Source organism: Tetrao urogallus, assembly GCF_951394365.1.
Source record: "Tetrao urogallus genome assembly, chromosome: 18".
Lineage (NCBI taxonomy): Eukaryota > Metazoa > Chordata > Aves > Galliformes > Phasianidae > Tetrao > Tetrao urogallus.
In genome coordinates this window covers 5,527,673-5,547,071 of record NC_136831.1, presented here as the reverse complement: position 1 = coordinate 5,547,071, position 19,399 = coordinate 5,527,673, and the positions used below count along the sequence as shown (strand labels likewise).

General features: G+C 60.2%; 1 protein-coding gene across 1 annotated transcript in view; it reads right to left on the bottom strand.

Annotated features, from left to right (window-relative positions):
• Nucleotides 1-19,399, bottom strand: part of RBFOX3 (RNA binding fox-1 homolog 3) — a gene marked incomplete at both ends in the record, with an annotated part of 49,023 nt that overhangs the window by 6,467 nt on the left and 23,157 nt on the right. The window contains 1 exon segment of the mRNA XM_079544443.1: nucleotides 9,572-9,624. Within this exon segment, the coding sequence (XP_079400569.1) occupies nucleotides 9,572-9,624 (53 nt within the window).

Sequence of the window (19,399 nt, the reverse complement as noted above, 5' to 3'; positions counted from 1 at the left end):
GGGCTGCCACGGGGTATGGGGGTCTCTCCTGCCCACAGCCCTCTGCAAATCCCCCATAACCCCTCTCACACACATGTACGCTCCGTGCAGGTGGCCGAGCACAGCACTGGCAGCCCCTGCAGATGCTTTACAACCACCTCTCGCCCATGAAATACATCTGTGGCTCAGACCGTGCAGACAAGCTCCTTAATTGTGTGTGCGGCCGATTTATGGTGTGGAAGGACGCTGGGGAGGGGAGGGGAAAAGGGGGGGGGGACAGGACTATGCTGCTAGCCACAATCCCTCACCTGCCTTGCTTCCCCACTTGCAGGGAGAGCAGAGCCCGAGCCGGGGGCACAGTGGGGACCACATGCAGCCAACCAGCCCCGCACATATCTGCAAGTCATTCACAGCCTCACATCGTCTTCCCGTGCTGACTCAGCTGCTTGGGGACACGCCAGCCAGATGCGCTGCCAGCGCAGCCGGGACGGCGGTACTGCAGGACGGCGCGGGCAGCAGGGTCAAGGCACTGCCCCCCTGTGGCACCCACAGGGCTCTCGTCCCGTTCTTTGCTCCCCAAACACCCCAGCCCAGGATCCCCCCAGCAGCAGGCAGGCCCCCAACAGCCCCACGGCCGTGCTCCCCATGCCCAACCCTCCTACCCGCATCCCCAGCACGGAGCTGGCAACAGGAGCATCCCGCTGCACTCCAGTGTCCCCCTGCACTGCACACTCATCCTTGCTGCCACCATAACCTGGACCAGCCCTCAGCAGGGCAGGGATTGAGCTGTTGCCCATCAGTGCTCAGTTCGCTTCCTTCTCCAAGGCTTTACCAGGTTTTTGCTTCAGATATGAAAATCAAGCTCAAGGGGGCACTTTGAATTGGTAAACCTAACCCAGCAATGGGTCCCAGTAGGACAGAGCCAGCCCCTGCCATGGTCTCTGCTCCAGGAGTGGGGCACCCTGTGGGACCAACAGCCCTGGGACGGCCCACACAAGTGGAGCCATGGGGCACGGGGTGGGCAGGGGATGCAGACAGGTGCCTACCCCACCTGTGTGAGTCTTGGACCCCGCTGGCTCCTCGCCAGCCCGTGTTGACAGTCACGTTCATATCTGTTATTAATTAGGGCTGTCGCAGTGCTTGTCTGCCCAAGTATTATTTCATTCAGGGACCATTAGGTTCCCCTGTTTTGCTGCTCGTTGTCTCCGGGCTGCTGGTGCTGCAGAGGCACAGATCTACGGCTCCTGCACGCCTCCTGCATGCCTCCTGCATGCCACCCCCAGCAGGTCGGCAGTGATGGGGCAGAGCCCTGCGAGGGGATGGGGATGTGAGGGGTTTGGCTGAGCAGTGCCTGCTGACTGCTGCTGCTCGGCTCCGTGCTCCGCACTGCTCACCCCTCCCTGCGCCGCATGCAGCCCAGGAAACCCCAGCTCAGTGCAGAGCCCCATGGCACAGCCATGCCTGCGCCCAGCTGGGTTTGTCTCACAGGGCCCTGAGGTGAGGGTGACGGGGAACCCCTGCAGCCAGGTGCCTGCAGCTCGGCGAGCTCAGAGGTGATGCTGTGCTCCAACGGGTGTCCATGAGCCGCAGTTCCCTGCCAGGAGCGCAGGGGATGCTCCCGCATGGCACTTTGTAGGGCGGCTTTCCGCATTTTCATTAAAAGATGTTCTGGTTATTAATGGCCCGTGGCCCTCATTTAGCAAATGAGACAGGAGATTAGCGCGGTGCCCAAGACCGAGCGCAGAGTGAAACAGGCAGTGCTGGGGCACGGGCAGAGCCGGCCACCTCCCTGCAATGCCTGGCAGGACACGGCTCCCTGAGCACAGCCCTAACCCATCCCCGTCCCCGTCCCCTGTCCTGTCCCACCTCCTGCCCCATATCCATCCCTGTCCCCATCCGTAGCCCCCGCCGCAGCAGGCCGGCTATCCCTGCGCCATAGCAGGCAGGGGGTGGATATCATCTTTAGCTGATTAAATGTCCCTCATTAACGAGTTTCTTTAATTAATGAAGTTTTTTTGTTTGCTCCACTTGCTTTCTCCCCACCGCACTCTGCCTCCTCAGCACAATCCAGGCCATTTCCTTTCAAGTCATTTAGCGCGTGGGGCCGGTTCCTGCCGACGCCGCACTTTGGTGATTGTAGCTGTCAGCTCAGGGCTGACGACGCCATTTTTAACATCTTTCTCCTTTTTAAGAAAAATAACACACCGGGAATCCCACCAACACAGAGGAAGCGTCGGTGTCACCTGGCTGAGCACAGTGCCATGTTGGGTACCAGTGGCCCGTGGCACATCCCCGTGCTCTGCATGCAGGACGGGTCCCGGCCAGCACGGGACTGCCTGCAATTCCACCTGCATCGAGGCAGCTGCAACAGAGCTGCAGTGTGCAGCGTGAGTGTTGCGCCCACCTGCGCAGTGCTGGGGAGCAGCCTGGAAAAGGGTGAGGCTGCTTGTGGCCTCTGCGGAGTGCTCTGCTCCTGCGTGCAGGGATGCAATGAGAGCATCTGCAACCGCTGCCCCACAGCGGGGCAGCGCAAGCAGGGCTGCACTGCAGCAGAGGGAATGTCCCAGCCATGGTGCCATGAGGGTCCCTGCACGGCCATCTGCGGAGAGCCACGCGTCCCCTCTTCGATCCGGCCGCTCTCTCATGCTAATGACTGTCAACACGAAACAGAGGCCGTGAAGGGGAAGAAAATTACTCCCTGAAAAGGAATTGACTGATCCCGTCATTTCTCAAGGAATCACTGACCTGTGAATATTTCATTACCCAAAATGCTGCGCCATCCATACAAAGCAGTGCTCCCGGCCCTGGGGCAGCACAGCTGCAGATCCAGGCTTGGGGGGGGGGGGCAGGGTCACGAGGCCCCACGTACGGGGGCTGATGGGGAGGACGTCCCATTGCTGGGGCAATCCCTGCCCACCCTGTACTGGTGGCACAGCCTGCAGTTCTCCAGGACGAGGAGTGGGAAAAGAGCAGTGAAAGGAGGCGAGGAGCTGGAGGTGTCAGCCACGTCCGTAATGTCTTCATTAAGGATGTGGCAGGGGAGGGGTGAAGAGCCCGTTAATGGCATCTGCTAGGGATGCTCAACTGGGAGCTCTGCTGAGAGGATGCAGGGCTGCAGGCAGGGACCGCGTGGCACAAAGCTCAGCCGGGGCAGCGCGGTGCAGGAGCAGGAGGGGACAGAGTGCAGCTCCAGTGAGCGGCCCTGGGGATGCCCTCCTGCAGAATGCTGTGGGCTGGGAGATGGGTGGCACCATTGGCTGGTGGCACCTGGAGCTGCCCTGGCTGTGTGTTTTCACTGTCACCTCCAGCGTGGGACTGACGGGGCTGGGAGGGACGGGGTCCAGCATGGGCTCCTGCCTCCATCAGCCGGAAACTTCGGAGCTGAGGCTGCATGAAATATTCATGAAGTAAATGGTGCAATTTCATCTGCATTCAGCCAACTTCATGTATATTTCAGAGTATTATGAAATGATAATGTTGTGTAACTGAGGCGAGACGGGGGGTGCTTCATGGGGGCTCCAGGACGCCGCCACCTCCCACCTCCCTGCATGCCTGGGACATTTCCTGAGCTCACACGGACCTGTGCAGGGAGGGACTGTGCTGTGTCTGTGCTGGAGATGGGCCAGGACGTGCCGTGTCTGGGGCTCCAGCGAGTGGCAGGATGTTGCTGTGGGATGTGGAGCCCTGCCCTGCCCGGCAGAGCAGTGCAGACACGGGCATTTGCATGCACTGGGCCAGGATTTCCAGGAGTGCTCATTCTGTATCAGCCACCAAAGGGCCTGGGCAGCTGCTTACAGAAGAGACACAAGCATGGCTGTGTCAAGCATGGAGATGGGATAGGAAGGGAGCCACGTCCCCAGCGGTGCCCACCCGAGCTACCTGCTCCTGCTGAGCTCCTGCAGGCATTCCTGCCTCGGGGCATTCCTTAGCTCTGTTTTTCCGCCTGCTCTTGCAGTGTGGGCAGCCCTGCTCTGCCTTACCCACAGTGCTCAGTGTCCAGCACAGGGGCCCTGCATCCTAAAGCCGGACAGTGACAGTGCCCTCGTGGGCTCTGGATGCAGCCCCATCCCCTGGCAGAGCCCATCACTGCCATCCACCACCACGGGCTCTGGCACAGCTGCATACAGCACTTCCCCACATGCACACTCGTGGGTGTTCAGCAGCCACGTACCCGCGTGTGCACGGAGCTGGGCTCACACACGAACCTCTCTAATAGGCAGTCAGAAGCATAATTTTTCCTCTAATTACATATTCAGCACTTCTGAGAAAATGAGATTTTGGTAATTCAATTGGACTGAGAAGCAGGGCTATAATAAAATGAAATTTGTAACAATCGTGCAGTTAAATTAGTTAAATGGAGAGGAAGGAGCTGTGGAAAATTGACCCCTCGATCTCCTAAAGACTAATCAGACATTTGAACCGAGTTGTGCTAACAAAGCCCTGGGGTGTTGCAGCACAGAGAGAGGGGAGGAGACTGGAGACATTTGAGGGAGGAGGAGTGGGCACGAGGGGGGGGGGGCACCCTGGTCCTGGTGCTGGGGGTCACAGGGAGGAACCGGGTGGGCATCCTGCAAGCCAAAGGGGCTCTGCAGCAGGTACAGAGCAGCCTCCGTATCGGTCTTGTTGTTCAGCTTTTAATTTTTTTTTTCTCTTGTAAAAGAAAAGGAGAAAAAGACGAGTTTCTCATTTGCAAGTTAATTAGCCTAATTAGCTCTAATTAAGAGCTCCCCACACAATGCAGATCACAAATAAGCTGCCACCGTCGCCTGCCTCTCACTCTTCTCTCCCTCTTTTTGATTTCAGACAGGAGCCTGCAGGAGGCTGCGGCCGGTGCTGTGCTGGGTGTTGGGACACGAGGAGGGAAGGGTGGCAGAGCCCAGTGCAGCCCCTACTGCCGGACACCTGCACAGAGGTGTCCCCAAGCAGCACGGGGCTCTGGGAAGAGATGGAGAGAAATCTGGAGACGGAGAACAGGTCTGCAAAGCCTGGAAGGTTCAGGACACGCTGCTGCAGGCTCCTGCCCAGCTGTGGGCTGCGTGCAGGAGGCAGCGGGGACATTGTGAGGACACAGCGTGCCCAGCACGGTGCGGGATGGGCAGCCAAGTGCAGCTCCTCCTGCTGCTTCCCCACTGCCATCCTGCACCACCCCAGCACTTCCAGCTGCTCTCAGCTCCCGGCTCTGCTGCAGCACGGCTGGAGGAGGCACGGCGGCAGGAGGGGAGCAAAGGGTGAGAAGTTGGGGGGCCGCGTGGCACGTCACAGCCCCTGCCCACCTTCCCCCGCACCGCTGAGGGAACAGATGTTGCGTGGCACTGAGAAACAGCAGCAATCATGTCAGTTTATGTGTCATTTTCTACTTGGGTAATGCGAGCAGTGAAGGATTGCTGCTCGGAGATGAGATGAAAATCATGACAAAGTGCTGCAAGCCCAGCACTTTGGCGAGGGGGAGCGAGCAGTCAGCCCTGCCTCGTGTCTGCCTGGTGGAACCTGCAGCGAGCCCCACCAGCACAACACGGGCTGCTGGGACGGGGGGGCACCCAGCTTGGCACCGCAGTCACACTCCGGCTCCAGCACCCACCACGAAGGATTGGAGGGAGAGATTTCAGGAGCGGGCACGGCAGCTCCGCAGCTCTGGTGGAGGGGATGGCCGAGATGCTGAGCCACCGCACAGCCCCAGGCAGTGGCACCCACGTGTCCCCAGCGCTGAGGCCAGGGCTGCCTGCACACCACTCTCCCAACACTGTCTCTGTGGAGTCCCTCCTCCACGCGGGTCTCCTTCCAGCGCTCGTCTCACTCTGTGTAATCGCTTCCCCGTGCCAGGGATCGCATCTCAGCAGCGCTGCTTACACAGGGGCTGGAGCGAATCCTGCTGATGCTGTGCAAAGCCAATTTCTAAGCTCGGCGCGATGCAGACAGGACGAGGGGGTGGTGGGTGGGGGCTGCGCTCTGGGGGTGCAGGAGCTGATGGAGCCAGCTGTGTGCTGGGAAAACACAGGAGCAGCAAAGCCAGAACTCGGCACGGAGACACCGGTCAGGGGAGCGGGGCTTACCAGGGGATTTGGGAGGGTAGGGTAAATGCTTGCCCTGTGCCAGACACCACAGCCCCCTGGCACAGCTGTCCCGCAAGGGAATGTAACCCCCAGCGCCCCCACTTGGCACCAGGGTGAGGTGTGGGCAGCACGGGGCACCCATAGGGTGGGTGTGGGGAGCGCAGGGAGGCTGAGCCTAATTACACCTCATCCCCGCAACGGCCGCCTGTAATGCTTTAAAGAATGATAGATACTAAATCTAATTTAATCTACTCATTCACCCATCACTATAGCACTAAAATAAGAATATACCTATAAAAAGAGCATCGCCAGGCAGGGTAGGCCTAAATTACAGCTATTGTGGGAAAAGCGGCTTCACAAAAGCTAAAATTAATGCTGGCGCTTTCAATATATTAAAAGAAAAAGAAAAGGCAAACATATTTGTTGCAGGTCTAAAGCCATCTTTCCTGTGCAGGGATGGGGTCCGGGCTCCCATTCCATGAAATGTGCACGCAGGGGATGGAACCAGCTTTTAAACAAACCCGCTGCTGCAACAGCTACAACACTGCTAGGAATAGACTTGCTCCCTAAAAATATAATCTGCTAAACTTGGCAGCGGCCCTTTTGGAGAGGAATTTTCCAAGCAGCCTTTTGCAGAGGCTGTTCCCCAGCTCGGATCAGCCCACAGCGCCGGTACTGGGCAATGCTGGGGGCTGCGGGGACACCCAATGTGCTGAGCCCACCCACAGCCACCCTCACATCCAGCCCCACCGTGCCCATGAGCACAGGATGCTGCAGCCAGGCTCCTCTGCTCTAACGCTGATGCTGAGTCTCAGCGCCTGGGGCTGTTCCGGGTCAGCAGTGTGTCTCTTCCTGGAGTGATTAGCTGCTCTTATATAATTATAGCAGAGACACTTCAAGCAGTGACTGATTCCTCTGGTAACTAAATGCAACCACCAAGGTCTCGCTGCGCATGAGGCCCTGCCCGAGCTCAGCACCGCACTACGGCTTTGGGTACGGACGGAGCATTCCCATCCCCTCTGGCCATCAGCCCTGCTCCCAAACCCACGGCCCCTCCAGGGGTCCCACGCTGCCGGGCTCTGCAGCACGCCCAGAGCTGCAGCACAGTGCAGACAGGAGCTGAGCTCCAGTGAGCTGCCACAGCCAGGCTGTCCACAGTGCCTGCCGAGCCAAAACTGTGCAGGGAGCTCCATTTCTTGGTCATTCCCTTCAATGCCATCAAGATCAAAAACATCGGTGCTACACAGCAACACCAACAGAGCTGCCCCTGCAGGAATGGCTAAAGCAAATGGCAGTGGGGACCAGTGAGCACACCGCAATGGCAATGCCATCCTCCAGGTCCTGGAACCCCAAGCAAAACCCAGCATGCACGGCCTTGGCACAGCTGTTGGGCACCAGCACTGAGTACCACTGACACACACACACTGCACCCGCTGTGTGCCACCCACCCTGCAGTGTGGATGCCAGGCTCGCACCCTAACCCTGAGCTGAACTTCCCACGGACAGCCTCAATCCACAGCGCAATTTGGAAAAGAAGTTTGTTGAACTCTCCCAGGTGGTTGGTGCACGGGCACACTGACATCGTCGCGTCCAAAAGGCAAAGTGAGTCCATGGACTGAGCACTGCCCAGTGAGTGGGGCAGGGCTGATGTGCCTGCTGCTCAGATGGACTGGGCAAAAAGCCCTGCCCCGTGCCATTCACTTCCCCATGCCGTTCCCCACGTGGTCGCTGCCAGCCCTGTCCTGTGCCCGACGTCTTGCTGCAACCTGCACCAGAAACATCATCTCCAAATGCTGTGCAGACCCTCAGCGACAGACAGAGCTGGTGGAAGGACAGAGGCTTTGGCCTCCACCTCAGTCACCGCTGGGTGAAAACCTGACTCCAAATTTCTCCATAAAACCCTCCTCTCATGCTTGTGAGGCCAAACCTGCAGCCGAGGAACAGAAGACATCAGGGAGAGCAGGAGGACGGGTACAACACCACCTCCAAATTACAGCAATGGGGCAGCGAAGGTCCCAGAAACTGCTGGGTGCAATCAGGGCTGAGCTGCACCGAGACAAGCACTTTTCCTTCCACAGACCTCAGGCACCTCTTGCACACATCCCACTGGTCTCCAGTACCACGGCCTGAGCCTGCCCCAAGAGCTGCCATTCCCCACAGCCTCCAGCACCAGCACTGGCACCGGCACAGCCTGGGAGCTGCGGGCAGTGCAGCCGCTCTGTGCCGGGTGCTGCAACGAGTGGAGCAGCTGCCTTGAAGCATCTGCCGCTCTCCCTGCAGACACACAGAACCCCCCCCCGGGGGTGGGTGGGGGCCTGGGGATGATTCCTGCCCGGTGTCAGAGGCCCTGAACCCCCCCGGTGCACCAGGACAGCTGAGCAGCAGCTGCGGATGAGCTGCTGTGCTCTGCGCAGCCCAGGGAAGTGCAGATCAAAATTCAGCCCAACCCCAGCTCGCCCACAGCCTCTGCCTGCAGGAAGGTGGAATAAATCACGCACCGTTCTGGCCAGCCTCTGCAGCAGCCCCGCAAGCTCCAGACCCTTGCACATGCAGCAGCTCCGCACACTTGTGTAACCAGCAGTGCCTGCGCCAGCCCGGCCCCGACGCGCTGCATGGAGCAGCCCAGGCCTTGCTGTCCCCAACCCCAGCCCGGCTGCATGCTGGCTGCAAGCAGACATGGGCTCAGGGAAGCGATGCACAGCCCCCATCCCCTGCCCAGGCCGTGGGGCTGCACTGTGCCGGCCGCTGTCCCCAGCTGCCAGGTGAGCATGCAGGCCAGGCAGAGCGCGGTAGGATGCTATGAATTTTTAAACTCCTGAAAGCACAAATGGAGCAGTTAGCCCGGCTGGGAGACTGGGATTTCCGATGCAGCAAAGAGGCTTTTGAAGAAAATACCGCCTCCCTCAAGCTGCACGTCCCCAGGGATGGCGAGTCTGGAACTCAGCGTGTGGGATCAGGCAGCAGCCAGGAGCTGTGAGCCCTGACGGGAAGTTGGGAGCAAAGCTGAGGGCGCACAGACCTGCTGGTGCCTGCAAGCCAGCGCCGGCTGCGCGAGCTCCGGCCCAGCGCCCTCCTGGGATGCACCTGCAGCACCCCGTGCCTGCATCCAGGCAGCACCATCCAGCCCTACATGACCCCTGGCAGCACGCAGACACACACTCAGGTGCACATGCAGCTCCTCGCTTCCCCTTCTGCCTGGGCCGGAGCAGTGCAGTCCCCGTGCGCGGAGCACCGAGCACTCCCGGCTGTGCTGAGCAGCAGGAGCTGGAGCTGTGCCCGCTGCCCGCCTGCAGCACCGCCTCGGTCCCACACTACCCAGCCATAATCCCACCACCTCACAGAGCAGAAGAACCGGTGGGACCCCGCAACCAACCGACCTCGCACCCGAGGAGCAGGAGCTGCCAACGCGACGCAACGGTGGGAAGGATGCGCCGGGGAGGCCGGGAGAAGCTGGGGAGGAAGAGGTTAAACTCTGACCCTTCGCTTAGAGAAAGCACGTGTGAGCCGCAAAGCAAAAAAATCCCCAGAAGAGGGTCACTTACCTGTTGGAGGTAGAGGAAGGCTGGAGGACAGGGGAGAGAGTGAGGAAGCATGCCTGAGTTGGAGACAAGGAGGCAGCCCGAGTTAGCCATGGAGCACAGCATGTGTTGACAGGTAGCCGTGAAGCTGCTCGCAGTTTCGTCCTCTTCTACACACTGCTTATCCTCTGTCTTCCTGGCTCTCCCCTCTGGCTCTCCCCCTCCTCTTCCGTCCCCTCCCGTCCCCCTCGGGCGCTATTTAGGAGGAATTCATCTGAGGAAGGCTGGCCCCGCTCTGCTCTGACACTGCCGGAACAATGCTCGGCTATTTACTTCGGTGCCATTAGACACTGGCACTGAATGAACGGTCTGCAAAGGGTGTGCGTGTGAGAGAGAGAAGGGGGAGAGAGAGAAAGGAAGGGGAGGAGGAAGGGAGAGAGGGTGAGGGAGTGAAATAAAAGGGGTGGGAGTTGGAGGAGGAGGGGGAGTCCCCTGTGCATTCAGACATCAAACAGAGCTCTGTGTAAAATGAAGAGAATCCGTAATGACATGAGAACAGCTGATCCCGCACTTAACCCCTCCGCCGCTGCCGCTCGCTCGCGCTTGGCTTCCCCGGCCCCGGGCGGCCCCGGGCACGCGCGTTGCGGGGCGGGGGCGGCGCTGCGGCGGCTGCGGGGCTGCCCCGCTCCTCGGCGGAGCCGTGCGCTGCGGCGGCACCGCGCCGGGAGCCGGGACCGCGCCGGGAGCCCCGCAACCGCCACCCCCCCTTTCATCCCCCCCCCCCGCGCCCCGCCGGCGGCCCCGGGATCCCCCCACGCACACACAGCGGGACACGTGCACACGCACCACGCTCTCCCCCAGGAGACACACACGCAGACGCGGCCTCGCGTGGAGCCGCGCACCGCACCCGGCTCCTCCTCCCGCAGCCGCAGCCCCGCGGCATCACCGCTGCGTTGAGGGGGGATCGGCCCCGCCACGCGTGTGCGGCCCCTCCCCGAGCCGCGGCCCCCGCGCCGGCCCCGGCCACGCACCGGCTGCGGCGCGGGCTGGGGGCACTCCGGGGATGCTGCCAGCAGCCCTGACGAATCGATACCACGCACACCTTTGTCACAGCTGCCATGGCAATAGCCTACGTGCCGGCACCCGCGAGGGACGGCCGCGTGTGCTCGGCCCGCTCCCACCCCGCCGCCTCCCGCCGCGGACCCCGGGGTGCCGCAGAACCGGGTGCTGCTACGGGGGGTCCCGGCCCCGCGCCCCGCGCTGCCCACCCGCACACGGGGGCTGGCACCGCAGCACGGCCACGGAGCTGCCGGGATGGCTTTGTCCTGGGGTATGTGGGAAATGAAACCTGGGTGCCGTTCGGTTTCCATCTTGGCCAAATGTGATGCACAAAGGCAGGTCTGTGCCAGCAGCTGCTGATGCTCTGTCTCCTCCGGAGCCTCCAGCACATGAACAGCCCTATTTGGAGGCTGGGATTTTCCACAGTATCCCTAGACATAGCGACATGCTGCAGTGTCCTGGTACAATCGCAGCGGTTCCAGTTTCTGCTGCAGATACTCATCAGACGAGGCGTATTGCATGGCCAACCCTGGGCCACCAGGCAGAACCTCGTGGAAACAACTGCTCCAGGAAAAGCCATCCTTAACAGAGGGCAGCTAGGGGTTAGGGGGATCCCAACCCTGCATGGGGTCCTGCTGCTGGGCAGAATGCGCTGCCGAGGACGCGGGGTGCCAAATCAGGGAGGGGGACCCCAGACTGACGGGAGTTCTCACCACCATCATCCCCTGCCGTTGAAAACAGAAGGATCCAGGCAGCAGCACCCACTGCCAGCTGCACCCTCAGCTGCTGCTGGCACACTCCGTGAGCTCCTCTGTCCCACCCTGGCCATTCACCCTCCAACTCCTGTGGGACCACAAGGGACCCCAGACCGACAAACTGACCCTCCCCAGGAACCATGGTGCTCACACCCTGTGCTCACTGCTCGCCTCTAGCTCCAGAGCTCTACAGCTTCCACGCTTCTCTCCCCTGTGTGCTCCAGCACCCAGGGCAGCCACGCAAAGGCAAAGGAGCATGTCCCCAAAGCCCCTCCTTGTGCAGCTGTAGTAAAGGGTCTGCACCACACACACGTCTGGCACAGGGTGAGGATGCCCTGCCCAGCAGACACCCCCTCTGCTCTTACACAGAGGTAAAAAGGGAAGGCATGGCCCACAGCATCCAACCAAGCAAACCACGTGAGGTGAGCACTGGGGACGAGGTCCAAGATGAGGTCATCTGCCTGTCCTCCCCCTTTCCAGAGCCTGGCTCCGGGCAGGGTGACTCAAACACACTCCTGGCGGGTGGCAGCGCCGCAAGTCCTGGCACTGCCCTGTGCCAGCAGGGCCAGCATCAAGGGGTGAGGAGAGGTGGTGTTCCAGCAGGGAGCGGGGTGCTGGCAGCCGTGCCCAGCTCCGTCCCCAATGGGCTGCAGGCGCTCCGTCCAGGAGCCCTCCACACCACCAGCAGCAGGAATTTGCCACATTTGCCCTGTGCTCCTCTCCCCAACACAGCAGTGATCTCTGTGCTCCTGTGCATGATGCAAAATCCCATGGGATGGAGAACCAGGAGCCAAGGAGTGCTCGCATCTCCTCTCTTCTCCTTGCCCAGCGTCTGCCTGGCTGCAGTGGGAATGCTGTGCCAGCCTACTGCCAGCTCAGGGTAGGAACAGGTCCTTAGCACCACTCATGGCCCATTTCCCTTGCCCTGCTGCTTCTACCCACCCCAGCTGGTGGCACAGTCGAGCTGGGGAGACTTGGCCAGAGCTGTGCAGCCCCGCAGAGCTGCAGCCCTGGAGGAACCCCTCCGAAACTCAAAGTCTCCAGGAAGGAAAGTTTATTTATCTGTTTAATTAAGAAGTGTTCACCAGGCACACAGACCCCGTTCCATCTGTCTCACTTAGAGCCATGTCCCAGTAAAATTAAACCTAATAAATATCAGAAGAGGGAAAGCAAAGGGCACATGTAAGATATATGATCAAAGGCAGAAGTTGCACAGGGCTGCAGTTCTAAGCACATCTTTCTCTCTGCCCTTCGGGGATGGGTTGGCGACGCGCTCCCATGCACAGGATGGGGCTGGCTTTCCTTCAAATCAGCACTATTTTCATTTTTTATTTATTTTAAATGAACCCTTGAGGGCTCCTTGGTTTTCTTTTCTGGAAGAGGGAGAAGAACGTGGCACCAGGGTGGGAGCAGCCCTGGACAACAGCTTAGAGCCCAGCAGAGTGCTGGAGGCTGGCAGCCGATGCTGTGCCAGGAGGGATGGAAGGAGGGACCTGCCTGCAGGAAGGCCAAACCCAGCACTGCCCCTGGGATGTACAGGGTGTATGTAACGATGGTGGCCCAGCGAGGCTGCGGGGTGCTTGGAGATGTGTGGTCACATCTGCCATGTGCTCAGCTCCTCTTTCCATTGGAAAACTTCACCCAAGCGGTAATCAGGGTGACTTCTACCCAGAGTGCAGCTCAGAGCTCTGCTCCAAGCACTGGGGCACCACCAGACTGCAGCTGCGAGCAAAGCGCCCCACAAGCACAGCACACACCTGGTCCTCTCCTCCAACCCAGTGCACAGTGCCCCCAAGCTGAGGCACTCATTAATTAAAAGCTCATTAGTTGCTAGTCACAGACAAAAAGCGATTAGATGAAGGTGTTGATGGATCTGAACTGGTGTGAGCTCCAGAGCTGGGGTGAGGGCATGGACCCACGCACCCACTGTCCTCAAGAAGCACAGAGTGCTGCATGCAGACCAGGACAGCAAGAGGGGGACAGATGGGTGCCAGGGGCTCTGCAGCACTGCAGAAAGGTCTCTGCCTCACACCTCAGCCTGCTCCATGCCACCACTGTGCACAAACCCAGCTCTGCTGCCCAACCTCACCCCTGCCCACCCTTGCCCATCTGCTGCCGAGAAGCAGCATCAGAATTCAGTGGGCCAACACAGCACCCTGCACAGACAGCACACAAACTGAAGCACTTTCTCCTGCTCCAGCACCACCATCACTCTCTGCACTGCAGCTCCCAGCCTTGGAGCAGCAACCAGGGGCTGCCCTGAGCCACAGCATGCTCTCCGCTTCCCATGCAGCCATCCACAGATTTCTGGTTTATTTCTCCTCCTCTGAAAGACAGGTGTGGTTCAAACCGATCACAAGTGAAATAGAATCCAATATGGCCATTACAGACCATCCCCACCGGCTATGGGGACATCACAGGGAACACAGATGGGATGCTGGGGAGGGTGCTGGGGGATTGGCTCTCCCCGGGGGCAGCCACCAGCTCCAGATCCTCATTGGCCTTCACTGTGCTGGGGGGCGAGTCAGACAGCTCCACAGCACCAGGGAACAGGCAGGATTGGGTGGTAGGGAGTACTGGGTGCTTCCTGACATCTCTTGAGGAGATGGGAGCCACGGGCTGCAGGGAGCCCTAGCAGGAGGCTACAAATAGAGAAACCCAACAGTCACAGACGGGCTCAGCAGTGACTGTGTGTGTTTAACCGTGGCAGTGAGGCTCACACAGGGCTGCGCAGCGGCTGCATGCGGTGCCAGCAATGGGCAATGCAGTGAAGACGCAGCCCCAGGAGGCTCACCCTGCCACCAGGCACCCTGATGGCTGTGCAGCCAAAACACAAGAGGGGGAGAGAGGATTGGGGAGGAGGAAGAGCTCCAGCAAGTCACTGGGGAGAGGGAACGCAGGGCTGCAGAGCACTCAGCAGCAAGGAAGCGAGCGGTGAGCACTGTGGGACGCTGCCACGTGGGACTCCTGTGTCCAGCATCCCTCCATGGGGACACCTGGGGGAGCCCCCTCTGCAAGCAATTAAGCCTCCTTCCACGTGTCTCCCCCCCCCACACACACACTGGTGGCTCTCAGGGGGTTGGTGAAGCTGCTGTCTGCTCTAAACTCCAAAAACAAGGCAGAGATTTCCACTGCAAGGAAGCCTTGGCTCTGCACTGATCCCAGTGGGAGCCGTACCTGCGGCTGCTGACCCACATAGCGGCCCTGATGCTGCTCCAGGCTCCCAGTGCCGGTCACAGCGCCGCGGTCACAGTCCCCAGGCAGTGGTGGTGATGTCACCGGCACCAAACATGACCTCATCAGATAAGGAGAGAATCACAACCGACAGCAGCTATCTGGGACAGCAGCTGGAACAGCCGGGAAGGGAGCAGAAATGCAGAGAAAGCACATGAAAGTTTAATGGGAACCAGGGAGAAATAGCAGCTCGCTGAAACTTTGCTCACCACCCATGGCGAGGAGGGGAGAAGGGATGGGGCTCTGAGATGCTCCTCCACCTGCCTGGCGCTGCTGCAGGTGAGTGGAGCGATGCACACGAGGGCAGCGGGGTGGTGGGCACTGCACTGCCCAGCAGCTCCAGGCTGACTGGGCACAAAGCAGCCACCCACACCAGGGCACAGGTCATGCTTTAATGAGACAAGGCAGGCACGAGCTTGCCACCGTACCTGCAAGAAAGCCTGGCTTTTCTCCTTCCATCAGCACAGCCCTTCCTAAAGCCCTCTTTCACTTGACAAAATATTTACATGGAAAGGCAATTGGGCTCCCTGGATTTAATGAGAATTAACGTGCAGGCAGCAGAACCGTGGCAGAGCAGATGCTGCTGAGCACCCTGGGCTCACAGCCGGGTGGCTCCAGCAGTGGCACGCAGCAGGGAGCCCTGAGCCAGCCCACGGCCAGCAGCAGACAAGGGATGCAGGGCCTCCCCACAGCTCCTCCAATCTCAGCCCTCCCATCGCATCGCTCCAAGGGGCAGTGAACCTTTCAGGGCCCGGACAGATTTGGGACCTCTTTCAGGGACACATGCCAGGACAGGAGCCCCCTTTCCTGGGGGTCAGGTGCTCTGTGTCGTGCCCTCCAGAGGTGGGAGCAGTCCTGCTGGATGAGGGTGGTCGTGTTCACTCCCAGCTCAGCAAAACACCGTGAGGAACCAGAGCCTGCAGATCCTTAACACAGAGCTTCCCCTTCCCTGGAACAAACCCCTGTGGGTACCCAGGAGAACCTCTGGCTCACAGCAGGGCTGTGTGCTGGGCTGACACCTGCACTGCAGGGCTGCAGCACGGGGCAGGAGAGGCACTGCAGGCTGTGGGGCACGGAGCAGCCCTGGCAATGGGGGGAACAGGGAGTGCTGCACCGTGTTGGGACGCGACGGGTGAGGTGGGCGGCGTGGGAGCGCCAGGCAGGAGGTGCAGGGGAAGCAGACACTCCATCCTCATTATAAGGCTTTTTAAATGCACAGGCAGGATATTAGCGTTTAAACAGTCTCTAGGACTCCAGGGCAAACTTTAAAAATCATAATATTTATAGAACCCTCCCTCCACTCGCCCCGCATGCTCTTTATTTCTCCTGCAATTACGGCTAATTTGAAGACGTTTTGCTTTGGCATCTCAGCCTGTTGCGGTGTCGATTACCGAGCCGCCCGCTGCCGACTGCCACCGCAGAGCTCCTGCAGTGCTCCCGGCCGTGCTCCTGCCACGCAGGGACCAGACCTTCCCCTTCCTCCCACACTCGCAATGGAAGGATGTCCACAGTGCCAAGAAATGATGCTCAGGCACTGTGCTGGGAGCAAAACAGTCACTGACCCCATCTGGGGGTAACGGCACCTGTAGGAAGGGAGACCCTTGGGCACTGCACTCCAGCACGGAGAGTGCATCCCGGGTGCTGCTCCCAGCCATGCAGCTCTGCACCAGCTCACAAAGCCATGTGATGCCACGGAGCTGCAAGCACAACCTCTAGAAAGCTGTGTGCTTCCAAAGCTGCAGCAGCTTGCTAAGAGTCCGGGCAGCATTAATGTCCTAGCAGGAACAGCTCCATCAGCTCCACTGGCTCCTGATCCATGAGTCCCTCTCCTTTGCTCAAAGTCCCAGGTACACCAGCAGCAAGCTTGCACCCATATTCACACTCAGCATCCCATCCCTGGGCACGGCTGCTGCAAAGCACAGCCCTAGGCCCCCACTCCAAGCTCTCAGGGTGGGCAGGGATTTCTACAGAGATCCCTTCTCTGCTCTCAGGCTGGATCCAGCCCCACAGCCGGGCTGCAGCGCTGACCCCACACAAAGGCCTCTGTGTGAGCACAGCCAAACTCACTCCATCATGGACAGAGTTGCTGGAGAAGTGCAGGGACCTCTTGAGGGAAGGGCTGGGATCGCCCCATCTCACAGAGCACAGATCACACCACCTCTCCCAGCACAAACGTTCATGGTGCAGTCAACAGAGCCCACCCCATCCAAGCAGCACTCCCAGCAGGAGCTGCACCTGAGCTGCTGCACTCTGATCCAGCGCACCCATCTGGGGCACCAGGAGAGGGGGGAATGCTTCTGGGCAGAACAGGGCCGGGCAAGGACTGCCAGCCACTGCCAGGGGTCTGATTTTGCTCTCAAGCAGGGATGAATGAGGAGCCCTGCCCGGCTCCTCCATGGCACCACAAACTGCCTGCACCCAGCTGGAAGAGGGGATCATTCCCTTGGCAGGCAGCACTGCTGGAAAGTGACACTGGCATGAAACAACTCCAAAAACCCCAAGCAAAGCCCCAGCAAAGAGAGAGGGGAAGCAGCCCTGGCGGCGGTACCTACCCAAAAATACATCATCATGTCGGCAGTGGGTGCAGTGCAGCTCCGCGGATCGGCGGGGGGCAGCGGGCAGCTCTGGGCGCTGCTCCTCGGTGGGCTCCGTCCCCTCCGTCCAACTGCAGCCCCCAGGGCAGCACAGCACGTGCACGGTGTGGGTGCTCAGGGCTGGGTGCCCGGCATGCTGCTGCGGGGCTACGGGGGGGGCTGCAGCTGTGGGAAGGTGCCTGGGTGGGCAGCGGGAAGCTGCGGTGCAGCTCCAGTGCAAGGAGCCAGGCGGGGACTTAGTTCATCATAAAGGAAAAGAAAAAAGGGGAGAGCGAAGGATGAAAAATAAATCCTCTCTGGCGTCTTGAAAGCAAAGGAAAGGGCAAGTGGGTGAGCAGGAGGCTGCACGAGGCGGGGGTCCGGCAGTGGCAGCGTGCGCTCACAGGAGCGGCGTGGGCTCCGCACGGACACGCGGAGCGGCAGATGTCCTGCCTCAGCATTTTCCAAGCTCCCCTGTCAATAAGGCTCTCATCATTAACCTGCGAGCTGCCAGCCAGCTCCCGGCAGCCGCCAGACGGAGGGGGGCACCCAGAGCCCTCAGTGACACCGGGACCCTCAACAGCACAGCACATCCTGCACAGCCCTGGCACAAAGCTCCTGTGCTGCGCAGGGCGGATGGCAGAGTGGGACCCCTGGGGTCAGTGGGACCAGTGGTGTAAGGACAGCCCCCCGTTTGCCTGCAGCGGGACCCCCAGGTAGGAGAGCCCTGCCCGCGTGGGGCAGCTCTGCATGCACCGCACGGCTGTCACTAAATCTCCTGCCCCTGTGGGGCTCTGCACAGTGGAGGAGAGCAAAGGGACCGTGTGTGCTGAACCAGACGCAGGAGCAAGGGAATAAATAAGAGTAAGGGAAGGCAAAGGAGCGAGAGGGGTGGCAGATTGGTCTCTGGGGCCCTGCTGGCTCTGACATCTCCAGGCCCGTAATCATATTCAAAGCAGAGCCAGGCTGAGGCATTGCTCCTCCAGCACAGCAATAAAAGAAAGCAACACTCTCAATAATTCAGCACTGGGAGAGGGTGATAAAGCAGAGGAGCCACCACTGCAGGAAGCAGGAGCTGGGGGCTTCCCGCTCCCTCTTATGTCTTGGTGATAACACTCTCCCCTCGTTCTTTGCACCCTGCAAGCATAACCCCAGCTGCAGCCAGGGGCACAGCAGCCAGACCCCACACTGCTGGTGGGACGGGCAGGATGCTGTCCTCCTAGGGCAGAGGCTCCCTGCTGCATTTTGACACAAGGTTCCAAATAAATCCTCTGTTACCACAACAGCTGAGACCCAACGAGGGAGTACCCTGGGCAGGGGCTGCCAGTCGGATGGGGCATCACCCCAGCTCTGCAGAGTAGCTCCTCTTTGCCCAGTACTGCTCACAGTGCTGTCACCTCCTCCTCCACCCAGCCCCTTTTTCAAGGACTACCTTTACCCCAAGGGCATCTTTGCAGACAGCCTGTGTCAAAACAAAGCTTCAGAAGTTGTGCCCCCACTGCCACAGGGAAGATCTCCTCTCTGAGCGCTCAGCCATGCAGGCTTGGGGCAAGCTGTGCTCCAGCCCATGGTGTCTGTGAGCTCATCCCAAAAGGCCTCTCCCGAAATGGCAGCACAGGAGTGGGTGGGTGCATGGCTCCACCCGGGGCATGCAGAGCTGTGCTGCATCCCCCATCAGCATGGCCCTGAGTGGTGACACGATGGGTGCCCAGAACCTGCGTGCTCCCACAGTGACTGTAGCAGGGAACACTGCCCACATGCTCTGCCCCACTGCCTGCACCATGCGTCCGCTGCCAGCTCCTGGTGCCCAGGGCAGGTTGGGCACGGGCTTTTTGATGCCCTCGGCCCTTCTGGCAGACTCACAGTCCCCCTCAGCCCGCAGAGCAGCACACCTCCAGCACACCGGGGCCATCCTCACCCCACCACGACCAGAGCTCTCCTCCCCACACAGCTCTCTGCTCCATTAGCACCACCCTGGGGCTCAGCGAGCTGCACAGCAGCCAGGCTGTGTTACCCCACGAGCCAGCAGCATCCCTCAGGGGTACCATCCTGGGGAGGGCAGCACCCAAGTGAGGACACGGCCCTTCAGCAGACAGCCATAAGGAATGCTCCCAGAGCCGCACAGCGCACAGACAGACAGCACCGCCAGCACACACGGACACCCCACAGACACCACAGCCCGGGCGGTGCTGCCTGGACTCACTCCATTCATGCCACTCTGCACCTGGCTC